At 56.1% G+C, this 23,233-nt stretch overlaps 1 protein-coding gene across 3 annotated transcripts in view; it reads right to left on the bottom strand.

Moving 5' to 3' along the window:
- TRAF7 (TNF receptor associated factor 7) overlaps positions 1-23,233 on the bottom strand; it is a 36,368-nt gene that overhangs the window by 10,225 nt on the left and 2,910 nt on the right. The window contains exons 1-9 of one of the 3 annotated variants that reach the window (XM_059716592.1): positions 22,019-22,112; positions 10,144-10,262; positions 9,821-9,878; positions 8,457-8,548; positions 5,725-5,841; positions 4,286-4,378; positions 2,464-2,497; positions 1,327-1,510; positions 589-723 (exon numbers count right to left, since the gene is read on the bottom strand). In XM_059716592.1, the coding sequence (XP_059572575.1) occupies positions 589-723; positions 1,327-1,510; positions 2,464-2,497; positions 4,286-4,378; positions 5,725-5,841; positions 8,457-8,548; positions 9,821-9,878; positions 10,144-10,224 (794 nt within the window). In that variant the 5' untranslated portion in view covers positions 10,225-10,262; positions 22,019-22,112. Of the gene's footprint in view, positions 1-588; positions 724-1,326; positions 1,511-2,463; positions 2,498-4,285; positions 4,379-5,724; positions 5,842-8,456; positions 8,549-9,820; positions 9,879-10,143; positions 10,263-22,002; positions 22,113-23,233 lie in introns of those variants that run through there. The other 2 variants (XM_059716593.1, XM_059716590.1) reach the window with 2 other exon arrangements.

Here is a 23,233-nt window from a genome sequence, read left to right as displayed (position 1 = left end):
ATGACCCTCCTGTCCAGGAAGGTATGAGAACAAGCAGCACTTCAGCAGGATTTGGAGGCTGATGGCTCCATGGATGTTTGGTAAAGGTCCATCCGATGACTGGGAGAGCTGGCAGGAAAGCTCCAGCTCCCTCAGGGAGCACAGGCTTGGGCTGTTCATCTGGCACCCCAGCTCCTGGCAAGGCATGCCCGTAGACTCCAGGGCATAGAGACCACGGGCTTGAGCTACAGTTGCACAGATGCCCCTGTCGCCCAGGTATGAACCCTCCCTCCGTGGATTTGGGCAGATCTGTCATAGTCCTGGCTCCCCGCAGCTGGTTCTTAGGGCCAGGCTGGATGGCACCCAAACAGGCGAGGCTCTCTCATCAAGGAGTACAATGCACTGCCTTTCCCTGCCCTCACAAGTGAGGCCAGGCACCTGGTTTGCTCTCAGGCTCCTACCTGCACTGGAAAGAGATGCCAGGAGTTCACAGAGCTGGAGTAAGCCCCCCCGCAAAGGCCAGCCTGGAATGGTGTCCAACTTGCCCCTCATGCCAGGATCTGGGCCCCCTTCCCCCGTCCCGCTCAGCTCACCCCGGGCGCAGCTCACCCGTATTTGGAGTGAGGACACTTGATGTGCTCGCACTCCTTGAGATGTGCCTCCAGGTTCATTTTCAGGAGAGGTGGGCAGCTGGGGTTATTGGGGCATCGCACTGGCCTGTAGTCACAGCTGCTTTCGTGATCTCTGTGCAAGCAGGGAGAGGCAAAAGGAGGGCATGTCACCGGCAGGGAGAAACGGCTGGGAACCACGCGGTTTAGCGGGATACAATGCAAACCGGTCCTTCAGAGATCTCCAGGTAGTTGAAATTCTCTAGAAAGCTGCCTGCCCACTTGGATTTAGCCGATGGGCTTATCAAAGGACTAGGTCTGAACAAATGTGGAGAGCACCAGCTTCTCCAATGGATGGTCTAGGTCCGGATGCACACAAATGACATGGCAGCTACAAGCACTGCACAGTGGTTTAGGACAGTAAGTGAAGGGAGGGCTGTAACATGGGGGTGAGGGGAGCACCTGGCTAAGACAAGGTGTTTAAAATGCCCCTTCTCCCATGAGGGCCACACTGGGCCAGCTGTGACTCAGGCAGCACCTCCCTCGCCCGAGGCTTGCACTGAGACCCAGGTGAGGAGAGAGCACCCCATGATGGCACCGGCCATCCCCATGGCCACGTTACCAGAGTATCGTGGTTGCAAGGAGCCACATGATGTTACAAACACACGAGCAACAGGCTGGCAACAGAGCCCTCCCCTCCCTCCCCAGCATGTCCATGCACCGGTATTACAGCACTTACTTCCTGGCACTCAGTTTAATTGTAAACGGGCACCCGCGGGGGTCCACCTCGAAGGCGGTGGGCTTGCTGCTGGCAGCGGGCCGGCAGCCATATTTGCAGTGTATGAACAGCTCCCCGATCTGCTCGGCCACAGCAATGTTGTTCACGACCACCGTCAGTTTGGCATTGTCCACAGGGCACTTCTCTGTGGGGCAGAGAGAGGGCAGGGAAGAGAGGGACCAGAACTAACTAAGACACTGGGAGGACCGAGCAGGAGCAGGGCTGGATCTGTGCTGCCCATTGCTCTGCCCCACCTCCATCTGATGTGCCCAGACCAACAAGCCTGGGGGGTGCAGCTCCCTTACTATGGGCATCCAGTGTCTGAACGGGCTGAGAGCTGTAAACCAGCTCTGGTTAAGAGCAAGCAGAGACGCTCCGCTGCACTCTGCTCTGGCGCCTTGGACAGGAGCTGGGAGTTACTCTGCTCCTTGGGGAACCTTCCCAGGTCTGAGATGTGAAGTGCAGCAGTAAGAACAGCTGGGCTTCATGCCAGAACAATGGCTCTCAGTGCAGGTTGCAGCCAAAGAGCATTTCTAGCGGCAGGGAGTGCCAGGCTGAGGATGAAGCCTCCACAGCCGAACAAGGAGCTAAACAAAGCATACTGAGAGCAAGTGGCCATACCAAGGGCAGCTCTCAGATGGACTCCTGCTCCGTGGATGGGACCCAACAGAATGCCCAGTGGAGAGGAGGCAGTGAAGATGACCCTGTGCAGGGATGGAGACAGCACCGGCCTGCCACCCGTGGGAATCACCCGCTGTCCTGGGAGTCATCAACTCCACAGCCCTGGGCTGCTGAACGGCCACAGAGAATCCACTGCAGGCTTTATGCTGAGCCTGGGGCATGTGGTGATGGGACCTGAAGCTGAGCAAGTGCTGCGCATAGACAGGTGGAGCTCAAGGGCAGGCCAAGAGCCTGGGATAAAGAGCTATCGGTGGTTGAGGATGCACTGGGTCCCTGGGGCCAAACCTGGGGAGCTCGTTCTAGCACCAGGCCATTTATCTGCACATGCTGCAGTTTTGCAAGAGGAAGCAGCAAGGAGAGTGTTAAGTGAAAGGCTCAGAGAAGTGGCAGGGAGGGGGTGGGTAGCTCTGTACCTACCAGATGTTAAGGCACATCTTCTGCAAAACGTGTGCTGTGGAGACAAGGAGGAATATGACTGTTAGACCCCCCCATGTTGGACACACAACCCCCGGGGAAGGGAGGGAGGTGGTCAGAGACCTGGCCCCTGGGAGTGCAGGACTCTGCCTACTCCATGCCCTACACCCCAGCACAGCCCTGGGGCCACACGGATGCCCTGTGTTGGGGAGAAAGCAGCATGAAGCTGACCATGCAGCCCAATCCTGAGAGGTACCGAGCGCCTGCACGGAAACCACTGGATCTGCACATGCCCTGCGCTGCTCAGGGTACAGGGCCAAGGGCACATTTTGTTGAGCTCTGATTTTTCCAGTCCTGACGAACTTCCTGGGTTCCCCCCACTTCATAATGCAGAATTCACAGGAACAATCCACAAAATAGACAGTGAAAGTGAAACAACGCAGCTCACAGCTACTCCCCCTTGGACTGGGCAACCTGGCAAGCTGGTCTGCTGGCTTGCACCCCTCCTTCACCCCTTGACCTTTGTCCAAAATCCAGTTGTGCTGCCAGGCGGATGGAAACCAGCCATGTTAAACACACCCTAAGTGATTAGTGGGAGACACGGCATCAGCACTTCTCCCTTAACAATGGGAAGGCACAGGAGGGATTTAAGTAAGCCAGCGCCAGCCCAGCCTGGCGCATTGATGTAAAGGAAGGAGAACGAGTGATGTTGTGCTTCGCTGGCACTAACTTGCTTGGGGGGGGCCTCTGGAGTGCATTCAGTTGGGGCCCCTGGGAGCAGGGTCAGAGCTTGGCTTCGTAGCTGGAGAGTTTGCAAGGCATTATTAGAGCCGTTCATTATCTGCAGCTCCGCTGCTGCCGCCCCTTCCTGCCCTGCACAGCTGCTGGCTGCTCTCTCTGGAGCTGCCAAGCAAGGGCTGCAAATGAAACAGTCTGTTTCCTGCTCCAGACTCTTTTTCCGTATTACCCAGTGAATCTCAGGCACCCTCCGAGATCACTCGCTCTGAAGAGCCATGGGTAATGTGGGTACGGAGGGGCTGGCTGGAAGGGAGCTAGCATTGACTATGGAGGGAGGTCAACCTACTCTGTAGCTCCATAGCTCTCGCTCTGTTCTGGGACCCCCAGTCCTCCCCTAGCATTCAGGCCTCAAATGCTCCAGCCAGGGGGCTGTATTTTCTGTCTGTGCTGCATGAGCCGGGGTAACAAATGGCCTCCATTCAAGTAATAATAACACAAATATTATTTATGTGCTTAATAACCTGGCACGATGTACAGTGCCTCTCAGCAGAGGTTCTTGCAGCCCCTTACGACTGAGCCTTGTCTGTACTAAGTCTCACGTGCCCTTGTGCTGTCAGAATGTTTTATTACTGAAAAGCAGCCATCTCTGGGGTGGAGCTTAATGGCCATTTATCCGAGTACAGACAGGCTACACAGCAGAGATGCTCAGGACAGGAGGTGAAGCATCACAGACCCAGTGGAGGTGATGGGAGGGATTTTACAAGGGGAGGCCAGGGTTCAGTTTACTATACCTCTGTCCCATGAAAGCACCACAGGTCTTTTAACTGCCACCTATAACCTCTGACAGGGCGCAGGCATTCACTGGGGCATGGGTTTGGGGCCATCTCACATGGGACGATGCTATTTCGTCCTCACCAGTTTTCTCACAGTGCCTTGTGATTTCCCTGGGTTCCTGCCCAAGCCCTGACCCAGCTTGGATCGCTCGACCTGACAGCCCCACATTGGGGTGGGGAGAGGTGGGATGGCTGCAGGCCACGCGGTTGTCCTGGGAAACCCACACGAGCGACATGGAGTGAGACCACCTTACCCCGCACGTCGTGATGACTGGGTCTTTGAATACGCTGCAGCACAGCTGGCAGCAAAGCTTCACTGACGGCTGCTCAGCAAACACCAAGGGCTCCTGGACAGGTGGAGAGGAGGAGACGGGGAGAGCACACATGTGAAACCAGGGCTGCTTGCTGGCAAGGGTGCAACAGCTCGGCAGCAGCGCAGGGAGCATGGGGCAAGGTGTGAGCATGCCCACGATGGATTAACTGTCCCAGGGCTGTGATACTACATGGTAGCAATGCTGCCATGGGGCTAGCAAAGACACAGGGGACACAAGGGTTCCTTGCAGACAGCCGGGACCATGAGAACACGCCGGGACCTCTAACGGCTCCAGATAAGCTGCCCACTTTTGGTGAGATGGGACTCCGCCAGGGAATGGGTGAGGCCCTGAGCTATGGCTCTGTTCACTGGCTCCTGGAGCCACTTGGCACCTGGCAGGACAGGGCTCTGCAGCACAAACTAAACAGGCCGACTTCTCTGCAGTGTAAGGTGCCGGAGTCAGGTGAGTACGCACCAGCTGAGAAGCTGGCTCCAGTGCTATATAGCCAGGCAGGAGCACCTGGCTGCATTGCAGCCATGCTGAAGCAGCGAGGGGTAACATGCATCTAGCATCCAGAAGCCCAGCACAACTGACAGTAGGACACTTTCTATCCCTGTTTCCAAATTCTGGAGGAAAGGGCTTGGCCTCTGCCGGGAGCCCCCGCTCCACACTAGGTCATGGGCTCAGGCCAAGCTCCTTGAGTGTCTGGGGCACACCTGGGCAGTGCCGCACGGGAGGGGACTCAGCGCTGGGAGATGCTCCACACTGGGCACCTCAGAGTTAGCATATCTACTGTTCAACAGGGCGTCAGCAGCAGCTCCAACCCCAAAAGTGGTACTGTGGGGCCACAAGAGGTTCAGCTTTCCCCAAACCCAGATTGCAAGTGCCTTGGTCCTGGAGGAATTTAACATGGGCCCGTTCCCCACCTCTAGTTAACACCTGCAAGAAGGCAGCCCTGGTGCTTCCACAGACTGCATGTGGATGGACGCCTGCAGCTGCAGTGGGGTGCCAGGCAGACCAAACAGCAGGGATAGACACGGGCACCTGCAGGCTAAGAGAAATCCACCCCGAACCCCTCTCTAGTGCCTTTCATCTTGGATGCTCTCCTGCAAGACATGCTGGCATCAGTCCCTGCCCCTTGGAGAGCTGGGGCAGCCCGGAGACTTGCCTAAGGATAACTTGGGGGCTGAGCTGGGCTGAAAGCACTGAAGACCTGCCTCCTAGGAGCCTGGCAGAGTGGACAGACAGCGCTCCCTAAAGCCGAGAAGCACGTTGCATCAAAGATGCAGGCATGCTTTGCATTGTGGCTCCTGACACGGACCTCCCCAGGCTCCCAGCATCCTCGCTTTGTTCCCTCAGGTGCCCCCCCAAATACCTACTGGCTCCTCCTCTTCCTCGTGCAGCGAGAACGTCGAGCGCAAGGACATGTTGGACTCGGAGTGCAGCGAGCGGACGGAGATCGCCGAGTCAGACCGCCGGGGGGTGCCAATCGGAGGCTTTGAAGGGAACAAAAACAGCCCCGGTTGACCAGCAGCCCCAAACTCCTGAACGTGGCACAGGGAGCTCCCCCCTCCGAGCAGCTGTGTTGTGGCAAGGGCCCAAGCATCCCACAGGCTGGATGGCCTGGCCTGGTCACCTCGCCTGGACTTGACTGCAATGTCATGACCCCCACACGGCCGTGCTGTGCTGCTCCAGCGCAGAGCAGCTATGGGGGATGCACCCCATTAAGCCATCTCCCCTTGATAACTCTCCTCGGGGTCCATCTTTCCAGATACTTACAGTGCCTCCTTGCAAAGCAAGGGCTCGGGAGAACTAATCCTTTGCAGAAAGCTCAGTAAATCTCCCCCTGAGACAGCTCCAGCCCGGCAGTTTCTAGAATCCCTGCACTCGCACTTGTTGTTTCGCTCGCTATCTAACTTCTGCCAAATGTCTTTGCGTAAATGTGCAGACTTCCTCCTATTCAATTCAGTCACAGCCTCGCTTGTCGCTTCCTGTTTGGGAGGGGAGAACGAAGCAGCCACTGCATGCACCAATCAAGACGGTCACCCCGGCTGCAGGCTCTTTGGGATTGGCTTTGCAGAGGATGTTACCACTGGAATATTAACCATCAGTGCATCTCTCAGGGTGCCCGGCTCAGCATTAGAGCAACAATGGAGAAGGCTCTCCAGAGCCAGGGGGAGGGGAACGTGATAGACACAGAACAGCCTGTAGTGTGGGCATCCCACCTCGGTACCAGAGGGACACAGGCAAACTGGGAAGAGTTTGAAGGGAAGCAGTCACTCCCTTGGGGAGCAGGAGGCCAACAGAGCCCGAGCAGGAACAACGTACAGGTTTAGCCCTGCAAAGGCCTGGCCCATGGGGCTCTGCTCCTGTGCCTAACCCTAGCAGGACTCCACACGTACAGGTCTGCAAGAGCCAGCCTAAGGGCCAGGGGGGAATGGGTCACCTGGGTCCCTGAAGCAGGTGCCAACACAGGCTGAATGTCACAGGTAGCATCCTAACAAGTGTCGGGAGCCATCTGCAAGGGACATGGGGGGAGCCCGGCTGCTTTGGGGTGCCGAAAGGAACGCAGACAAACTGCTGGAGCATGTGCTGCAGGGGAAGGAGCCTTCCCTGTAGGGCCCAGGAGATGGGGACCCGCTGGGTTTGTGCAGCTTTGCTGGCCACTGCCGTATGCTGCCGAGAGTCAAGCATCTTAGCACAAATGCACTTGCTTATAAGCCAAAGCGTATAATAATAATGAGATTACGGTTCTAAACCTGGGCTGAAGGGTTACAACGGGCGAAATCAGCTTTAAGTGTTTATCCAGGAATTTCTGTTGCCGGTGGGGAAAATGATAATAACCACGAGTTATTAGAGCTCCACGGATGCCTGCAGCAGATCTCCACTGCGGGGGTGACGTGGGCAGAGCGTCACTGCTGGGAGGGCGCTGCGGGGGACAGCGCTGTGAGCAGCAATAACCCATGGGCACCGGAGGCTTCGAGTGGCAGGACCAGGACAAACTGGCTCACGCTGGAGGGAGGGCAGGTGCGTCAGGTTATTTAGGGAGGTGAGTCAAACTCTGCTAGTAGGACAGGCCAGACCACCACATTCTGGCTGGCTGGAAATTACCACCTGGCTGCTGTGACTGTAGGGCTAATGGAAACCAGAGGCCTGTGGAAGTTCGTGGACCCTCACACTGGTGCGCCTGCATGAAAGCACCAAAGCAGTAGGTCCCAGCAGCCGGCACTGCCCCAGGACAAGGTGGTACCTGGGCTGCATTGTCAGCTAGACTACACCTGGCAAGGCTTAGACTGCGAGATCCTTGGGGCAGGGACTGTTACCCATTGTGTGTGTCCAGTGCCTCTCACCAGGGTCCGAGCCCCAGGTGGGGCCTTCACACTGCCACAGGACACAAAAGTGACCAAAGGCCCAGCAAGTTGCAGCAACTGCCTGTCACACGCAGTCCAGCTTCCTGCAGCACAAGGATTTGGATACCCAGCTCCAGTGCTGCTGCTGCTCTGTGGTCAGAAGCCCCATCTAGAGGCACGAGCAGGAAAATGCTCCCTGGAAAGCAGTTCCTGGTCCAAGCTGCACTGCCCGGGTTGAGGAGCCTGGCTAGGACCCACAGGTCTCAAATGATCCCAGCTGTTCCCAAACCAGCCTTGCCCTCCACTCTGATCTCCCTCCAGAGGAGGAGGGATGGACTCGGGGCCAAGCGCTCACATGGCGTAGGTCAGCGCATTAGTTCAGGGTCTGTGGAAGGATGTGGCACGTGACATTTTTACTCCTGAGTCTCAAAGATCAGGCCCCTTGCTTCTGCAGCTACAACTGCATTCTGGAGCCCTGTGCATGACCTCAGCCCCCGGTGAGGAGCGCAGTGCAAACAGCTCGTACCTGCCAGCACCTGGGGCCTAGACTCTGCCCACAAAACAAGGAGAGCAAGGCCCAGCTCAGAGGTCTCTGACCCATGCAAAACCCAACCAAGGGCTGCCTTGTAGGCCAGGGACCTACCAGTCCTGCTAGGCTGTCTCAGAGGGGACAGTCAGGTGTCAGCACTCCCGCACTGCCCCCTTCTCTCTGTGACACCCTGCAAACACCGTGGGAAAGGCTGCTGGGGCGGTGTACATACCATGCCATCGTCCTCATCCCGGGGCGAGTAGGTGAGGGTGCTGGACGATGATGGTGTCCGGCGGTGCTGCTTGAAGGTGTTGGCCCCATCCGCTGGAAAGCCAGAGATGCAGTTAGAGCCCAGCAGCTCCCCAGCACATCAATATGTCTTTGTCATCGGGGTGCTGGCAACAGCCAGGATAAAGGGAGAGGAACAGGGATTTCCCTGCTCCGCTGACTGCCCTGGAAGCCCCGGGGAGAGCAGAGCAATCACACACAACAGCCACATGCGGCTTTGTAGGGACAGCTGAGCCTGGAATAAGTGAAATGGCTGTTTTACCATTTAGAATAATACTAAAAGGAAGCCTTCGGCAGCCCTGATCTCCCATTTAAACAGTTTCCCTCGGGGAAGCCTGGCTATTCCTTGCACCCAAACAGACAGTTGCTAGAACTGAGTCAGAGATGAAGCGCGACCATCCTAGAACTGACTGGCGTCCGGTCTGCATGCATGAATACTCCTGAAGCCGGTAATGGTAAGTGTAACCGCAACTCTGCCCCCCTAAGGTGTGCTTTCCAGCACATGGGCTGATTGCACTTTCAACAGCAGCGGGGCCAACCTTTTGCCAGGCATGCCACAAATTAGCTTTGTATCCTCCCTGAGTGCCACTCTGATCCCTTTCTCTTACCTGATCTGCTGCTCAGTTTTCTGCTCCGACTAAGCTGCTGCTCTGCCTTTTGCTCCACACCCTACCTGCCACTGGGCTGCCTGTCCCTTCCCCAGTCTGCCACATGCCAGACACAGAGGCTGCCTGTCCCATTTTCAAATGCAGCAGGCGCTCTTCTTTGCTGAATCAAAATTACCTTTAGCAAACCAGGCAAAGCCTGAATTAGCCTTGCTAATGGTATGTGCCCAGGTCAAACACCTTCCCATGGGTCACAGCCCTGTGGGGCTGGCGTTTTAAGTCAACAAAAGACAAGGACTTTTTAGAAAAAGAAAGGTGCGTTTCCCACCTCCCCTGCCCAGCCAGGCTCATAGCAAAGGGTTTTTGATCTAACCTTCAAAATCATCGCAGGGAGGTAGAAGGCAAGGACAGAGTCTGGGCTTAGGACATCATATCAGGAGAAGGGGAACATAATTGGAAGCAGGGATGTAACACAGACGGCTGTGCAGACCTAAGCATAGCAGGGGCTTCTCAAGGACTCTGTTTAATGGATGCCTGACAGGAGAGCAGTTCAATGGAGTTATTTCTATCCTATTTTGGTGTTCAGATTGAATCAATAGTGTTGGGTTCACATGTGACTAGAGACAGCACCTGGATGCCTGTTCTCCTGGGAAGGGGCAGTGATGCTCTTTGTCGCAGCCAGAGAGGCCTGGAAGATGCTCACCTTTCGTGATGGTCGTGACAGCAGAATAGGCAGGTCCAAAAGTGGTTTCCATTCTCGTCTGAAACGGAGACAGAATTAACATCACTGAGGACCCGTCCAGCCCAGACTGGGGCTGCAGCCCAGTTCGATAAACCACCGCAGGAGACTCCCAGCAGTTCCCAAGGCTTTATTTTCAAAGGCTGCGCCTGTCAGAGGGGGTCCCCAGAATCAGGTTTTCAAGCATCATATTTATCCTCTCCAAAGTAAGAGATGAGAGAGGACGAGAAGACCGTAAGCTCCCCTCTCCCCAAAGGGAAGCAACCTGCGGCTGCCCCGGTCCTTACCCCGTTAGTGTTCTCGGAAGTAGTGATGCTTGTCGCGCCGCTGGAGAAACGATTGTAGCGAGCGCTCTTGTTTGAGCTCATAATCTAGCCCAGCATCGATTAGTCATGGGAAGTTTGCGCTGTTAAAAAAGAATGAGCGTGAAGGTTAAGGGGTTTTTGTTGTTTTTCTGCCCAGGCAAATGGCACCAGGAGAACAGGCCTTGTAGTTCTCAGCATCTTCCAACATACCCTAAACCTGCACAGTCTTATCCGTACTAATACAGGCCTCGTTTTGCAAAAGCGATGGGCAAACTTACTGCACCTCACTGGGGTCCCGGTTTTAGGAGGGGGAGACACTTGGGCACTCTCTGGAAAGCCAGAAACAGTGGCACCCAAAACAACCAGCCATTTCTGAGGTCGCATTGGAGCACGGTTGTAGCCATGAGAGAGGCAAGGATTTTTGTGGGTGATGCCTTTTAATAGACCAGCTGCACGGCTGGGATCGACAGGGACAAGCTTTCAGATGCAGAGCATTCTTCTTGAGGTCTGACCTGAGGCTGGTCCAATGAAAGGAATCACCCAACGTTTAAATGTGAGGGCTGACACTTGAACAGCAAATACCCGGGGCTCTTCTCAGAAGCCAGCCCCCATGAAGACAGCATCCCACCCACGGCAATTCACAGGAGACTTTTTAGGAGTAAGAGTGTATTTTGCTTTCCAGGATCCACTACCTGTGCCGTACAAAAAGCACCTCAGAAATGCAGCCACATCTGGGGTGGAGCACGGCAGCAAGTGCACAGCAAACTACACAACAGAAGGAGGGAGAATTTTGGCCAAGGATACTGGGACAAACCTGATGTGACAGGGGAGCTTGTGTGTCCAGAGAGGGCAAATAGGACAGCCGGCTTGAAGCCTACCTTAGAGGGACCCTCATACAGCAGCACACAAGGATCAGGCTGAGCCAGCCCTGCTGGGTTGGACATCCACAGACCAGGGATGCCCACATTTATTCTCCCACACCCCGGTGCCGAAGGCACCGTCCCAATACAGACCAATGCTCCACAGGCCCTCCCATCCCAGAGCGGTCGCTGGGAGGCACAAGGTCAACCCGATCGCATTGCTTCATTTCAGGGCCACCCAACAGCCAAGGGAGGGTCCCTGGAAACCTGGCAGCATTCTCCAAGCTTCGGCAGGGTGGGAAGGAAGGGGGTTTGCAAAGGGGGCTTTCAACATAACCTCTTTGCCTCGAGGCAGAGCACGCCGCCTCCCCCAGGACTCCCAGCTCGACGCCCGCCCGGTCGGTGCCAGACCTCCCAGCTGCCGTGCAGTCAAGAAGAGGACAGTGACGCAGGCTCCAGCCACCTTGTGACAGCATCCAGAGGACCTGCACGGCCCTGGGCTTTCCCAGGAGGAAGCAGGGCTGTGCCTTCAGCTCAGGCATGAATACAGCACTTGGTTTTCTTTATAGTTAAAATTAACCCTGCCAGGTCCTTTCACAGCAAACTATATAGGAAGGGCAACAGCCAGGGAACCAGCTACTCTTCAGCCTTTGTGATTCCTGGAGCACGGTCCCAGTCCCTGCTGGAAATGTCAGGCAGGCCTCAGCCCCACTGCTTCTTCCCCCAGGGCTTCTTCCTCCTTTCATGTCTCTTAGTCAGTGGTTTGAGCTGTTTTGCTGGGTTCAAATCCACAGTCAAACTTTTGCCCAGTTGTAATCCCTCGACACACCAAGTCTGCACTCTCTTGAAGATCAGCAGAAGCCCGATCCTGCGTGAACGCACCTTGCGGGCAAGGAACAACATCGGTGCCTTAGCAAACACCACGTTTAACATGCCTTTCACACTCTCCTCATTTATGTGCTCGTTTCTTCTGTTTGCCCGCAGGATTAAAACCAACGGCAGCAGTCTCGCCCCTCCAGTTCCAGGGGATAGGTGCCAGGTTTTGTAGCGAGGGTCGGGGTCCTGGTTTGTTACTGCAGGTCGGGACTGAAGGCCAGGCCCCGGTCCTGTGATCTGATGTGCATGCTCACAGGCAGTCACCATGCCATGACCTTCAGGCAGGCTGCAAAATGGACTGGGCCTAGGTTGGTAATGGCGGGGTAGCTTGCGTGCTCTCCAACACCGAATCTTCTGTGCAGGAGGCACTGCAAGGAAAGCCCTTCATCATCCTGGATGCTGAGAGAAGAGAAAGGGTGGGCTCAAGTTCAGGACAAGTCATCCCTACCTACCACCTCTGAGTCACACGACTATGGAGAGAAGTCTCACTGCCTAAAGGAGGAACTCCTCCCTCCCTGCTGCCGTGGGTCCATGCCTCTCGGGTGGAAGGGCACCAGCCCCTCTCCACCCAACGCCCGCAATCTCTCTGGGTACAAATGGATGCACTAGCAACAAGATACCACGAACTCTCCGAAATCACGTCCTTGACAAGTAACAAACAGCCATGCTAAGTTGGAAACGCGAGTATCTGACGGGGATGGAGCAGCGCTGGGGGCTGGGAGCGTGGCAGAGAGCTCCTCACCAGGTCACGCTCAAAGGCAGGTTGGTGGAGGATGTTGTCAGGCCTCCGATGCCTGCCCGGAGCCTGCTGGTGTGAGAGGCAGACTGCGGTGCTGCACATCAATGGCTGCGGGACTCGATCCAGTTTCACAGTGCAGCAATTTCAGCAGAGAGAACACAGAAGTGGTGGAAGCTGTCTCGTCCTACTCCAAACCAAGGTGTACCAGCCGCAGACGGCACGGGGAAGCCTGCACTGCTGGGTCTGCCCTAGGAAGAAGAAAGGACTTTGCATCTGAAAGGCACAACACTGAGGAAAGGCCCGGAGACGTCCCGCTTTGCACAAGGCATGGCTAAATCCTTGCGTTCCCTGGACAGGACAGTGACATTCAGAGGCCCGGTGGGAGGCAGCATCTGAGAGCTGCATGGAGAAGGCAGAGCTGTGCCTCACACCAACAGGCCGAGCGTGCTTCACCAGAAAGGACCCTCGCTCCTCATTTCAGGACTCGAGCCAACCACCAGCAGAAAGCAGGGAGGAGGAAGCAGTCTCCACAGCCAGCGCCTGGCCGACGCAGGGTTTCCGGCCCGTTTCTCAACAGCATCTGGTTCCCAGCCACTGGCAGAGACGTGACACTGGACAAGATGAACCCTGCTCTAGCAGCTGCTTGCCTCTCCGCAGCTCACTCCCATCCCAGCCAAGAGGTCAGGATCTCCGGGCAGAGGCTGTCTTTCTGTCCTGTCTGCGATCGTAATGATGATGCTGAGCTTTTCTTTAGCGTTCTGGAACCAGAAATCCCACAGCACTTTGCAGGAGGTCAGTGGCACCTCCATGTTACAGAGAAGAAAAGGAGGAGCAGATCAGGATTCATCTCCAAACAATCTCCAGCGAAGCATGGCACCCAGGTCCCAGCCCAGTGCTCCATCCACAGGCCTCACTGGGCCCTTGCCCAGCCCTGCCTGATTGCAGAGCACCCTTGTCTTCTGGATTCGCTTTTTAGAGGTTCCCTTGCAAGCAGGACAAGCCTGCAGAGGCCTGGGGCAGCTTTATTGCCCCTTCTGCACATGGGCCATCAGCACGGTGCTAAGGCATGCCTGGCCTGGTGTCCCCCGCGACCCTTTTGTTGTACAACAATCGTCTGGTCCGAGGGAACAGTTTGGTCAGTCCCTGCTCCCCAGGAATGAGCTGTGGCCTGAGGAACCAAGTGACCAGAGCTGGCCTTGGAGACAGCCTCTTCCAGTCCTGCGAGAGCAGTGCCAGAGACGCTGGCACCACTTTCAGAATAAGGGGAGTGAGAAGCAGGGCGCTGCGGCCATCCAGGGCCGCACTGAGTCAGGGCACTGCTTTGCGGCCCCGAGGAGCCTGCACTCCCAAGCAGGGCCCTCCTGGAGGGGCTCTGCAAGCACAAATACCAGGAGGAGAGGAGCACGGACGTGGGGTTCAGGCAACAGGGGAGACTCGAGAGATCTGAGTTGCCCCGCAGGCTCCTGGGTGACCCACGGCAGCCGCCACTGCTCTGGTCCCCGCAGCCTGCCCACTAGCCAGTCTAGCCTGCTGTGTGCCTTGAAGGCTTCTCGTGCACCTGCTGGGTCCCAAGCACTCGGGGCCCTACCTAGGCTGGGTTAACAAACAACACACCCTCCAATGCATGCCTCCCCTGGCCAGGCCTTCAATCGCTTCCTGCTGGTATGTACGGAGAGGACAATGAGCACAGGGGAGCCTAGAGCACGAGGAGATCAAGCTGGGACGCAGGCAAGCCAAGAGCAGGCAGCGCAGCTGGGAAACTACCAGGTGATAGATTCACAGCCCGAGTCTGTTTGGCGCTCAAGGAGCATCAAGGAGGACGTTCCCCCTCGTACACCTGCTCCAAAGCCCGCTGGAACAGATGGGCACTCTCCCGATGACCGAGAGCCCCTGCATCATGTCCCAGAGCAGGAAGGAGCTCTCCACGATGCTTTCAAGCCGCCCCCTGGGTGCAGCTTGGCCGATCAGCCCAGCCGAGGCAGACCGAGGGCAGTCTGCTCCCCATCGCCTCTGAGCAGGGAAAGAGAGGAAGGAGCCGTGGCAGGAATGCTGGTGGCAGACAGTGGGCACCGCAGGCTGCACTAGCTTTTGCCTCTAGCCACTTTACTCACCACATATAGGAGAGATTTACCAGACACGACAGCATCCCTGGGACTATGCAGCCCTTCGAGGGCGTTCAAACACCCCTGAAGCCCACTCTAGTGGCTTGGGCACATCCACAGGGGAAGTGCCTCGAGTCCTTGCTGCCAGAAACCTTCTCAGGGTTTCCTGGGACTTTCCAGGGCCTGCTTGCACCACACAGGGTTAAAACAGGGGGCTCCTGGCTGCGGCCAAGCTGCGTTCTTGTTCAAGAAAACCCAAGTGCTTATGTGGCCAGGCAGCGGGGCTACAGGAAAGGGACGGGGCTGTACCTTGTGGATGGGGAGGCCTGTGCGGACAGCTGGTGGGCCTGCCTGGATCCAGATGTCTGGAGAGCTTCTTGGGACACGCGGCTGTGCTCCAATCCCCGTTACCCTGCGTCTTATTTTTCAATGCAACTTCCCTGTTTTTGCCAAAAACAAGTATCGAAAAGGGGAAGCGGCGGGGCCGGTTTCCCAGCGAGTCACATGGCTGATAGCAACCAGATGCACGTAAGAGCGGGGAGCGGGGGCTGCACCCACGCACTTCCACCCCGGAGCTGGTACCAGCCCAGGCCTGAAGCGGCAATGGTCTCAGGGCTCCTGCCCAACTGATCCACCCACAAGCTCCCCCCAGGAGGGGCCAAGACACCCAGAGGCTGATATTTTCTAGCCAAAGAGCTGAGCATGGCCTGGCCTTCAGGCTGCCTCTCCAAGGCCAAGATGTGTCAACCCTATGTAGGAAGGAGCCCGAGGCTGGGCTGGTCTCTGACCTCTCTGATGAGTCTGCCTGACAGAGGCCTCACCTGTGGCCAAGGACCCCGCTTGCTGCAGGCTGGGAGCACAGCTTCCCCTCACGCTCGCCAGTGAGTCAGGTCAGCAGAAATAAAGGACTACGATGCCGAGGCTGGAGTCACTTATGCACTGGGAAAAGGCTGCACCGGGCTTCCTGTCTGAGCAGCTGGCTGGTGAATCAGGCCCAATAAGGAGCCCGACGCTTGTCCCACGCTTTGGCCAATGCGGGTCGGGAGGGGTAACAGCAGCAGTGGGCCTTGTCATGTGGGTACCTCCACGGCGGTGGGGCACAGACCCCCCAGGCCATTCCTACTGCTGCTGAACTAAGCCTAAAAAAGAAGGACCGGGGAAGTGGTGCGTCCCACTGCAAAGGGGCTGCAAACCCTGGGCAATAGCGATCATCGCCTGCTGGATTTCATTATCCAACACAGGGCGTCAAGGGCTCACACCAAGGCTAAAGCCCTTGACTTCAGAAGGGCCAACTTCAATGAGCTTAGGAGACTGGTAGGGGAGGCACTGATGGCCCAAAAGGTACAGATGGGCGTCCACGAGGGATGGTTGTACCTTAAGCGGGTGATCCTCCAGGCCCAAAGGGTAACAGTCCCTGAGAGAAGCAAGGGGGGTAAGAGTGCTCAGAAACCCCCTTGGCTCAGCAAGGGCATCCAGCAATGCCTGAGGACTAAAAGGGTGTACAACCAGTGGAAGGGAGGAGCTGTCACCAAGGAGGAGTACTCCTCCTCGGCCCAGGAGTGTAGGAGGGCTATAAGGAAGGCCAAGGCAGAGATGGAGCTCAGGCGAGCGTCCAGGATTAAGGACAACAAAAAGTCCTTTTTCAAGTACATTGGGAGCAAGAAGAGGGCACCAGGCAATGTCGGGCCCCTGCAAGATGCAAACGGTAATCTTGTGGCTACACCAGACAAGAAAGCTGATATTTTTAACAGTTTCTTTGCCTCTGTTTTCTTGAGCAGGGACCGGGACATCCCTCCTACCAGAGGTAGGGACAGTCTCGGGGATAGCTCTGTCACGCCTTCAGTCAGCGCAGAGGTAGATAGGGATCTTCTGGAAGGGCTGGACATTTTTAAATCTGCAGGTCCAGATGCCCTCCACCCAAGGGTGTTGAGGGAGCTGGCAGGGGTCATCGCGGAGCCCTTGGCCCGGCTGTATGAGCATTCGTGGTCATCTGGCCAGGTGTTGGGGGATTGGAAACTAGCTAATGTGGTCCCAATTTTCAAGAAGGGGAGGAAGGAGGACCCAAGTAACTACAGGCCTGTTAGCCTCACCTCGGTGCTCGGGAAGCTCTCGGAGAGAATCATCCAGGAGCACATCTGTGGGGGCCGGCAGGGGAGATCATGCTCAGGGGCAATCAGCATGGCTTCACTAAAGGCAGGTCCTGCCAGACCAACCTGAGTGGCTTTTATGACCAAGTAACTAAATCCTTGGATGATGGTGTCGTTGTGGACATAGTCTTTCTAGACTTTAAGAAGGCCTTTGACACTGTCTCTCACCCCATCCTAATCAATAAATTAAGTGACTGTGGCACTGATGGCTGCACAGTTGGATGTGTAAAAAAACGGCTGGTGGGGCGCACCCAGAGAGTAGTGGTGGACGGGTTGTACTCAACCTGGTGAGATGTGAGCAGTGGGGTACCCCAAGGCTCGGTCCTCGGGCCCGCACTGTTTAACATCTTCATCAGCGACTTGGGCAAGGGGGTGGAAAGCACGCTGTCCAAGTTTGCTGATGACACTAAGATGTGGGGCGAGGTGGACACGCTTGAAGGGAGAGAGAGGCTGCAACTAGATTTAGACAGACTACAAAAGTGGGCAGACGAGAATAGGATGGGGTTCAGCGCAGACAAGTGCAGGGTGCTGCACCTGGGGAGAAGGACTCCACAGCACACATACAGGCCGGGGAGTTCACTTCTTGAAAGCACAGAGGCGGAAAGGGATCTCGGAGTCATTACTGACTCCAAGATGAACGTGAGCCGCCAATGCCAGACCGCAGCCAGCAAGGCCAGCCAGACCTTGTCATGCATCCAAAGGTGCATCTCAAGCCGGTCCAGAGAGGTGATCCTCCCCCTCTATGCGACTTTGGTCAGGCCGCAGTTGGAGTACTGCGTTCAGTACTGGGCACCGCACTTCAGGAGGGATGTGGCCAGCCTGGAGAGGGGTCAGAGGAGGCCACCCGCTTGGTGAGAGGGCAGCAGGACAGGCCCTACGAGGAGAGACTGAGGGACCTGAACCTGTTCAGCCTCAGCAAGAGGAGGCTGAGGGGGACCTGGTGGCTGCCTACAAACTCATCAGGGGGGATCAACAGCAAATAGGCAGAGCTCTTTTCTCCGCAGCACCGCCTGGGGTGACAAGGAACAATGGTCATAAGCTGATGGAGAATAGGTTTAGGTTAGAGATCAGAAGGCAATATTTTACAGTTAGGGTGGTCAGAATCTGGAACCAACTTCCCAGGGAAGTGGTCCTCGCCCCTACCTTGGGCAAATTCAAGAGGAGGTTGGACGATCACCTGTCTGGGGTCTTGTGAACCCAGCATTCACCCCTGCCTGTGGCAGGGGGTCAGGCTAGGTGATCTGTTCAGGTTCCTCCTGACCCGAGCTACTAGGAAACTATGAAACACCTCTCAGCCGTGTGTGCTCTTTCCTCCACCCCTACGTTCACCGGTGATGCCTCCAATGCTGTGCGGTGCTCTGGCACTTGCTGTGCCGAAGACATCGTGCCAAACAGGGCTGTCTGCAGGTGCTGGGCAGACAGTATGGAGGATGGGAGCAGGGTCATCTTTTTGCCAACAGGATGGAACAAAATTTGCTTCATTTGTAGTCAGTGTTTTCATGATCAAAATCACAAACTTCTGCACGAGCTGGTCCAGAAGCATTGCCCAGGTTTCTTTCCAGGTTACAAATTCCTGTTGGATGGAGACTGAAAGGCCTCCTTCTGGTGACAGCTGGCTTGAGGACGCAAGGCAGGGAATCCTTCTCAGGCAAGGCCAAACGCGAGGCCAGCTTCACAGACACCAGATCTACGAGGCAATTTCACACCTTCTCCGCTCGATAAAGAACTGCAGCGAGCTGGAGGATACTAAACTTTGAATGACTGAAGGACACTGTGCACTCGAGCTACAAGAGGCTGGGGGCTCTTGACAGACTTCTATACCATGTGTTCAGACCTACATTGAAGAAATGCTTGTGAAATGCCAAATACCTACAAAGGTACCAAAGAGCGGGTACAACGCACGTTGACAATATACTATAAAAACGATCAATACAATCAATGCATTATTACTGACTGGGCTGGCCGGTTTTGCCCTGGTCTCTATTCAGCTCGTTTATTTGGTCAAGGTTTTTATACTGCCCTCCAATTATGCAACTTCTGTGCACCGGGCTAAAATCAGCGCATCCCTGCTGAAAGCTGTTACCAATCCAAATGAAAGCCATGTTTGTAATTGCACCCACTTGCAAGAACACATTAATTGAGTGCAGAGCGTGTCCAAGAGCCGTGGAGGTCACTCATTTGCACCGAGAAATCGCTTTTGCACAGTATTTCCCCTCTGAATGGGCAAGCAGTCCCCATGGGGGATAAGTTAATTGCAATATTTTGCTTTACATCTGGAAGGGGACACCTTTCTGACCATCTTACAACTGCATCAAAAATCAGGTCATTCTGGTGGAATGGAACGTCTCATCCTTCCTCAGAGCTAAAGCCAAAATGCAACTGTGATGGGAGAGCATGGGCAGAAGGTGGGTAGATTTGCATCTTTTAGACTAAGCAAATCAGAGCTGTCCAGCATAAGCTTTCGTAAGCAGCAGGCCGACTTCATCAGATGCTGTGAACGGGGTCGCTGGAAGCAGAGCTGCTAAACAGAAAGCAGTGACTGAAAGAGTAGGGGAGGAAGGAGGGGCACTGCTGAGAGACGCAAGATGGGTAGGAGAGAGAAAAACAAAGCAGTTAACCCATGGAGGGTCGCAGGGTGCAGTAAAGCTAATCTAGGTCACGGGATAAGAAGCCGCGGTCTCGGTTTAGACCACATTTAACAGAGTCCAGCCTGCGGATGATTTGTTGTTCTGCAATTTCCCATTCAAGTTCGCTTTTAACGTTCAGCTGTCAAAGAAAAGCCCCTCTGAGGTCAGTGACGGGATGTTAAAGTGTTCTGCTGCAGAGAAAGCAGAAGCCAGGCTTCAAGATGCCTAACTGCCTTGGAGAGGCACCTACCGAAGGAAGGTGGCCAGCGCAGGAAGCTCACAGGGCTGGACTTGAGAAGGGCCTGTGAGAGCCAGAGCGGGAAGAACTTGGCACCTGCTCAGTCCTGATCCGAACCGGTCAGAGGAAACGTGTTCCCTAGCTCCTCGGGATCCCGCCGCGCAGGAACACTTCGCCCTCCAACTCACCCCTCCTGTGACTCGCATCTGTGCTTGTGCGCGCCCCGTCACGTCCTAGACCCACCTGCAGGTTCGTGGTGGGAGAGAAGGGTGCATCGTGTCACGTAGCAAGAGTCACCGAGCCCAACCCCAGGGGCAGGGAGGGCGTCCGGATGGGGCTGGGACGGTGAAGAAGGAATTCAAACAGCACTGAGTGGTCCACACAAGCCACCGCACTGCTGGCATTGACTGCACTCTCTTGCTCCGTTGTCCCAGGGGGTCTAACCATGTGGTAAGGGCTGAGTGGTGGGGCAGCGGATGTTTGGTGGTGATCTGGACAACCACCATTTCCATGGACAAAGGACTCGAGGCTCCAGGGCGTCCCCCAACACTACACCTACGTAAGGCATTTCTGATGAAGAGCTCTAGAAAAATGCCAGCAGGCCGTTAGTCTCAGCAGCACCCCAGCACCGCCGCAGCTGAACGTGGCCTAGGCTTAGCCATTTACCTGAGAATGAAGCAGACCACGCAGGCAACATTTGCCACCTTCACCACTCTGCTCAAAATCACCGTGGCAAGGCAGGCAACAACTATTCTCCCCATTTCACAGATGGGGAAACCAAGGCACAGGCAGGGGAGACAGGGCCTGCGGGGTGAGGAAATTCATCCGAACCTCAGCCTCGGTGGCGTGGCACACAACTCCTTCTGCTTCGCAGGACTTCAAAAACGATTGAGCAGCTCAGGACCAGAGGTAGTGAACATAGGAACCCACCCGAGCGAGACAGACCCAGGACCCCCTCCCTGCCCCAGCTCCCGGCCTCCCACTCAGACCAGACATCTCAGCTCTTCAGAGCAGAGGAACTCACCTGTGGCACCTAAACTCCTGCACCCCTGCTCGGTCCCAGCCTGTGCGTTTGACTCGCTGTGGAGTCAAAAGCCACCTTCCGTTTGGACTGCGAAGGGCTTTAAAGACCAGGGAAGGCACCCAACGATACGGTTCAACAGCAGTCACCAAAGGGCTCATGGTCAGCACTGTGTGGCACCTGGGAAAACCTGGATGCGGAGAGGCACACTGCATGCTCCCTCCCTAAACCACCCCTGCCCGTTCAGATGGAGGAATATTTCTCCTCTGCCTCCTGTCCCAAATGGCTGCGTACATCTCCGAAGAGCTGCTCCGTTCTACCCTAGAGGTGGCTGCATTTCCCTACGAGAATCCAGAGATTCCAGCAAGAGCATGCCAAGATTGTTCTGGAGGAGAGGAAGGAAAAGCAGCCACAGCCACACTTCAAACACGCACTGTCAGGGGCTTTTTTTCTACACTGCTTTGAAACGCGATGCCCTGCTTTGCCATGTGCACTGAGATTTCTTTACAGATCTAGTGGCACGTGCCAGCTTTTTCACAAAAGCAAAGAAAGGAAAAGATTCTGGCGTGTCTCCACCATCTGCCCCTGCTAGCACAGTCCCCGTGAACTTTGCTGCGCAAAGCAGCCAAATGCAATGCAACCTGGCTAATGTTTACTGCCAGGCAAGCTGCTAACTCAAATCAGAACAAGGGAAGGAGCTCTTGTGCTTTCTAGACAGTCGTGGGGGCTGCTCTGGCTATAAAAGATATTCACAAAGCCTGGAAATGCTGGCCACCCCGACACTTCAAAACAGCCCTGTGCTCCTGGGTCGTGACAACGGGAATCTCCGAACCCCATGGCAGACTCCGTTCCAAGCCCGCAGCCCCAACCCAGTGAACGATTACAGTCTCTTCCTCGTAGCATCCGGCATCGTACATTTTCAAACCACCACCTAAGCATTGAGATGTCAGCTCATCTTATAAGTGCTGCTCCACAGCAAAGCCCTGGGGGGGGCTGCACAAGAAAGGGCTTTTATAGCTGTATAAAACCTCGGCGTGGGGGAGTTGTTACATCGGCTAACGCGTCCCCATTAGCTGCAGGTGACAGGGAGCTGGTCCCAGCCCACACGAGGATCTCAGATCCTTGCTAAGCCCTGCGTATGGCTCTGAAAACATGCAAGGTGCCCTTCGCTCCACCTGCCTCCTCCCCTGCCAGCACACTTGCCACTCGCTGCGCCAGGCAAAGCACTGACCTGGCGTGGGACTCACCCCCTGCTCAGCTGGACCCGAGACGCGAACCCCACGACTGGGGCAGCCTTCCCCTTGTTCAAAATGTCTCTTGCCCTGGCTGCGTGCGTGTGCGCGCCTGTGTGTGTGTGTGCATGCGCGCGCGTGTGTGTGTGCAGGGTGAGGTAAACAGAAAGGCATGCGGAGCAGTGGGCGATATGTAAATGCATCTGGAAAATCCCGCTGCTCGGCCAATCCCCGCACAGGCTCGCAGCTCTGGCTGGGCTGCCCCAGCCTGAACAGAGCGAGGAAGGAAAGCCCTGCCCGCACATGGCTTTCCTCCTCTAACCAGAGGAGCCCCAGGAATGCCACCAGCCAGGGCAGGCTGGCTCTAGCCAGCTCCCCCAGCTGACCGGCAGGCTGAAGATGGAAGCCTGTTGCCAAGCCAGCCACGCTGCGAGCAGTTTCATAAACAGCAGCTCCCTGCGGGGGAGCGGAGAACGCAGGGAACGTGTGCTGGGCTCTGAGCCGGTGCCGAGAGCAGAGCCTGTAGCTGGAGGCACCGTGCTGCAAACCTGCCCACGGCGGCAGGAGAGGCCCAGGGCTCCCTCTCACAGCCCTTCCCCAAACCACCTGCTTAGGTCTTGTCCTTGCTCTTAGGAGAGAGGCCATCACCTGGGCTGAGGCTCAGCACTCAGGCTGTGCTAAGTGGGTGGGGAGGACAGGTTGCGACAGCAGAAAGGTTGGGCCACACGTCACTAAAGCAGGTGGCCTGTTGTATTTGCAGATCGGGGTGGGGTGTCTAGATGCCTATCCCGGAGACTTCACCCTGCTCCACAGCAAGAGGAAGAGGCTCCAGGGACTTCTGCTGGGAAACCCCCTCCCTCCAGCCTGCCCCTGCCCTGCGGTGACCCTACTGGAATGTAACAGCCCAGGGCTTGCCCCGTGCCTCACTGCCAGGGCTCACGCCAGCCACCGGCAAGTTGCAGCCCTCTCAGGACTGGTGCTAAAGAAGCTGCATTTGCCCTGAGGACCCAGGTCATGCCATTCCCCATCAGCTCATCAAACAATACAACCTCCTTAGGGCACGTTCAAACCAGGAAGGAGTTCACATATGACAGGCTGTTGTTCAGGGCACCAGGGCTCTGTGGTTCTGACTCTGGCAGCAAGAATGCAGCCTGGCTGGCCGACACCCTGGCTCTGGAGGGGTTAATCCATGCTGTTAGATAACAGCTGGATTCTGGGGCATCAGTGGGG

Source organism: Alligator mississippiensis, chromosome 13 (assembly GCF_030867095.1).
Source record: "Alligator mississippiensis isolate rAllMis1 chromosome 13, rAllMis1, whole genome shotgun sequence".
NCBI classification, from domain to species: Eukaryota; Metazoa; Chordata; order Crocodylia; family Alligatoridae; genus Alligator; species Alligator mississippiensis.
This window is presented reverse-complemented; position numbering and strand designations above follow the sequence as displayed.